Source organism: Phallusia mammillata, chromosome 3 (genome assembly GCF_965637545.1).
Source record: "Phallusia mammillata chromosome 3, kaPhaMamm4.hap1.1, whole genome shotgun sequence".
In the NCBI taxonomy this organism is placed as follows: Eukaryota; Metazoa; Chordata; class Ascidiacea; order Phlebobranchia; family Ascidiidae; genus Phallusia; species Phallusia mammillata.
Window position 1 is genome coordinate 16,773,094 of NC_137254.1, and position 5,031 is coordinate 16,778,124.

General features: G+C 37.4%; 1 protein-coding gene across 1 annotated transcript; it reads right to left on the minus strand.

The window, feature by feature from the left end:
• Positions 1 to 2,072: 2,072 nt before the first annotated feature.
• On the minus strand, positions 2,073 to 4,331 carry LOC145219720 (general transcription factor II-I repeat domain-containing protein 2A-like). Its single transcript, XM_080087042.1, has one exon. The coding sequence runs from the start codon at positions 3,771 to 3,773 to the stop codon at positions 2,073 to 2,075; it is 1,701 nt and encodes a 566-aa protein (XP_079943168.1). The 5' UTR covers positions 3,774 to 4,331.
• Positions 4,332 to 5,031: the final 700 nt, after the last annotated feature.

The window sequence follows — 5,031 nt, forward strand, 5'->3', positions numbered from 1 at the left end:
GATGGGGATGGTATTATAAGCATACTTTCTTACACAGAAACTTCCCAACAATCTGCAACGGCTACATGAACCTATTTCTTGAAAGACCCGGACTAACAAATATACAAAGTGAAATCACAGTATTTGGACACACAATTCAAGTGGTAAAGCCGGGAGAATCTTTCGGCCCGCTCTGTCAGTACTGTAAACAAAGAGGACACTGGGCTAATCAATGTGTAAAACGAGACCAATGCAAATTATGCGAAGCTTCTGACCATAAGCTGCCAGATTGCCCCCACGCTTCGCCAATAGAAAAGCCGGGCTCAAATGTGCGGGGGCGAATGTGCGCGCGTGGTGCGTTGTTCTTGACTTGAAAGCTTTTTATTTCTTCTGCTTCTCGTGGCTCGTATCGGTCGTCTGCAGTAGCGAGTAAGTTCATTATTACGATTCTTAACGCTTGCTGCATAGAGCCGACATGATCCACAAAAGATCAATTTAGTTCTTGTCTTTTATTCTGGTTACGCAACACACATCAAGTCTCATTTATCTCAAGGAAAGGATACGATGGAAAAAGAGAGATCAACGATAAACATTGGCTTTTAAACTGATACTTGTTTTTCGTGCGATCATTCCAGAACAGTACCTTATTTTACTCACATCAGTTATTAGTTTGTTTTCAGTTAAACGCTTGCAAAGATATGCAGCACTGCAATGGATTGCACAACTATTTCGAAACACCCGGTTTACGCAACAGCCTGTCTTATGGTCAGGGTGTTGAAAGATATGAGGAAGACGGGAACATGTAACAACGACACTGAATATTTGCTTCAACAGTTACTGAATCATGAGAACACATGGAACAGTAAAGTTACACCGCTCGATACCATATATCGCAAAAGCAGCATATAAATTCCACGGAACGAAAACTCATGGTTGCAAAGTTAAAATTGTCCATTACTTAATGCTTAGCCAAACCAAAGTGCCAAAATGATGGTTTGAAAGCACGTGACCGCTACACATACAAATCTAGTCTGTTACAAAACATAACAGAAACTGCTGATTTAAAAGCAACAATTAACTTGTGTCTTGGTTTCACATTTGATGTGTTTAAGCATGTTGCTGTGGTGACGCAACTCCATCTTCTTAAGTCAGAGCCTATCAAAAACTTAATACCAATGTAAAGTCACTGTATTCTAGAAATAAATTCACGTAAACACGAAAAAACAGACGACAACACCACTTTTTCTATCCTTTTTTATTGTAAACGCTGAAATCTTACTGGTTGCGTTCAAGCGGAACCGATCTTAATACTTGCAGAGAACATTTTTATTTTTAAATACAAATAAAGTTTAGTAAGTATCAGATTAAAATACCTAAAAATCAAAATAATTAATTCAAATACATATACAAAATTTTAGTTTGATCCGTTGCGTATCAGCAAAGATATCGCCCCATTTATGTCGTCGCTAAATGTGCAATGTGCAGTCTCTGGTTGTACTGTATCATCATTGGCTTTAAGATCTATATTTGCACGACGTTTAAATGCCGTGACTCTCAAAAACAATCACCGAGCTTGCTCATTGCTGCGAATATATTAATCCATTTTCAATGTAAGCCAACATGCCTGCCTTTGGAACTGGTGTTGGTGCTACTGCAAAGTTGGTTTCCAGTTGCAAGACGCTTAGCTCCACATCATTCAGCTAAAAGTGTGACAGATTAACCCATTTTTTTTTCTTCTGAAGCTTTCCGGTTGTATTCATGACTTCCTTACGCGTTAGGACAATCGAACTGAGTTGTCGTTCCGTGCAGGGCTGCCACTCTACATATTTTATAGCTACCTACATCTAGATAGTTTTGGTTAAGCCTAGACCAGGGGTGGCCAACCTTCTACATACCATTCGCCAACTTTTTAACATACTGTGTTGGATGCGCCATAAATGTCTCGTAACCCCACCTTCTATGACTTCTTCTTGTAACTTATATAGAGAGAAAGAGAAAGAAACAACTTTTGGATGAGAAGGATAGTAATAAGAAATAAGAACTATTAAGTAAAAAATAACTCTGATAAACTTGATCAAATTTATTTACCTGGTTTAATGAGATTTTTGAGCCTGTTTTGATTTCGCCAGTTTTGCAATGTTCTGAGTTAACTCTGTAACTGTGAGCAGCATTGTCTTCTTCAAATTTGAATCAGTCAGTCGCGACCTTGTTTTGCTTTTAACTAATTTCATGACTGAAAATGCTTGTTCACATCTGTATGTCGTTCCGAAACGACATATAACACTTTGAGCAAATCTTCTCAGTTCTGGGAAATTTTCACTAGGTAATGATCGCCAGAACGTGATCATGTCAGATGCATTTGGGACCGAGGAAAATTCTTCAAATTTGATTTTCAACGACGAATTTGCTTTTAAGTCAATTAGTTCCATTTGCATTTTACTTGGCATCTTCATTATTTGTTGTTCACCAAGAGAAAATGGGTTTATAAAAACAAGCATACAGTTTTCTTCTTTGTGAAAATCATAAAAACGACTTTCAAATGACTCTTTAACTAACTTATTGTTTTCTATATACTTTGTAAAATTGTCATTATCAGCAATACATTCACTCTGTTCTTTCAAATGTGGGAATTGGGTCAAATCCTGATTTCTCAGCTGGGAGACGAACATATTTAGCTTCATTTTGAATGCATTAATATCACTTACTAGGCTTGGAAACATTTTGTTCTTGCCCAGCAGTTTCAAATTTAGATCATTGAAATGGCTGGTTAAATCAACTAAAAATGCCAAATCGAGCAGCCAGTTGTTGTCACATAAAAGAGCTCTTTCCTCAGGTAGCTCATTTTTCTCTTCAAGAAAGTCATAGACAGTTTTTTTCAGTTTGCAAAACCTATTCAGCACCTGTCCTCTAGAAAGCCACCGCACCTCACAATGAAGTACTAGTTCACTGTATTCCAAATCTAACATCTCACAATATTCTCTAAATTCCCGCCTGTTTAATGCTCTTGCTCTAATTTTATTCACACATTTCACAACCGGTGACATAACATGCTGCAAATTTAAAGTTTTTCCACACAATGACTCTTGATGTATAATACAGTGATATTTCAGAAGAGGACAATTTATAAATTTCTCAAGCAAAGTGGTAGTGCCAGCAACTCTTCCAATCATTGATGGGGCTCCGTCAGTACACACACTGACGAGTTTACTACAATCTATTTGTAAATTTTCTAGACATGATTTTACTTTGTCAAAAATATCTGATCCTCTTGTTTTTTCATGAAGTGACTCGAGACTGAGAAGTTCTTCAAAGACACTGAAATTATCATCAATTCCTCGTATAAATATGCATAACTGGGCTACATCACTTACGTCAGTTGATTCATCCAATGCTAATGAAAAAAATATGCAAGATTGGACAAGGTCTTTCAATTGCTGAGACACATCATTAGCAAGTTCTTCTGTGCGTCTCGTAACAGCTTGTTTTGATAAAGCAATTTCATCTGCTTTCTTTTCAATGTTTTTATTACAAAGACAATTTGCAAATATCCGGAGACAAGGCTTAACAATTTCTTCTCCGTCAGAGAATGATTTCTTTTTTTTGGCCAGCATTAAAGCAATTTCATAAGAAGCTTCCGTCATCGCCAAACTTTCACAACTTCTTTTAGTAAATACAAATTGCCGCCTTCTAATTTCTTGCTTTTTCTTGGCCACATATTCTCTTCGTAACTCAGATCCAAGCACGAGCTTCAGTTTTAGTCTGATGTTGTGTTTTATAATGTCTGTTAAGATCATGTCTCCTATTCTGTGAAATAATGCTTTCACATACAATGCACAACGGTTTTCCTGATGTACCCGCTATAAATAACAAGTCATTTTCCCACTGTTCATTAAATTCACGCCTAGTATCACTTTCCGCCTTTCGTTTGCCCATTTTTTGCCACTTTGTGACTCTGTAATAGTTAATCCTGAAATAAAAAAAAGATTTACCCCTCTCGCGCTTTGGACACGTTTTAACAGTCTATTCTGGCTGCCAGACGATTTTACACAGATTAGTAAGGATCTGTGGGATTTAAAACCGTACAGAATATCTCAATTACCCCTTTGACATCCATATACCCTCCCTAATCTAAATAAAATCGTCAAAAATATCAAAAAAACAAAAAGGAACTACGTCCCAGTTGCATGAAAGGGTTAAATTTCGAAAATAACTGCAAATGTTCACAAACGAAAGACAATGCACAACGCACCAACCGGAACCAAAGTCTATATCAGGGGTGGCCAAACTGCGGCTCTTTGAGCCTTTGATTGCGGCTCTTTAATGTTGCACATGCAATAATTGCAAAGTTTAGCCAAAAACGTTGTTGAGAAATAATTGCAAAGAAAGAAAGAAAGGAAAATATAACTTTTAAAACAGAATGGGAGGGGAGTTTGCATACATGACAATGGAGTGTGTGTGTATTATCTGTCCAGCTTCGCTCAATCATTACAAAACTAGTAACTTGAAACGTCGTTACGAAGCTAAACACAAAAACTTTTCCATCATCTCAGCCTAATTTCAAACAACTTGCAGTCCAGGTGGAGACACACAGTATCACCACACAACAATAATCATTATTTGATAGCGTATAGACTTCATTCCGAGTGAATAAATTCGTTTTTGATATTTTGCGTTACGGCTCTTTTGAAACTAAGTTTTGTGAGATGCGGCTCGAGCATGAAGCAGGTCTGGCCATGGGCGTCCGCCGGAAAAAATACAGGGGAGGGCAAAACTATCGTCACATCGCCGTTCGATAAACGGCATTTCTGAACAAAAATCATCTGACTGTGCTACTCATTCTTGCCAATCCCAAAGTAGCAAAATAATACAATAAACACAATATTAAACACCACTGAAGTATGTGGTAGGTTGGCAAATACTTTTTAACCCCTTAACGACGGCGATATAAATCAGTTTGGGAAAAAAATCTTTGTTACGCGTATTGTAAAGCATTTGGGCAGAAGAAAAAATATTTGCACCCCCAAAATTTTTTTATCGCATTTTGGGGGGTGC

Coding starts and splice junctions, on each gene's coding strand:
- LOC145219720 (XM_080087042.1), bottom strand. CDS start 3,773: ATGATCTTAACAGACATTATAAAACACAACATCAGACTAAAACTGAAG.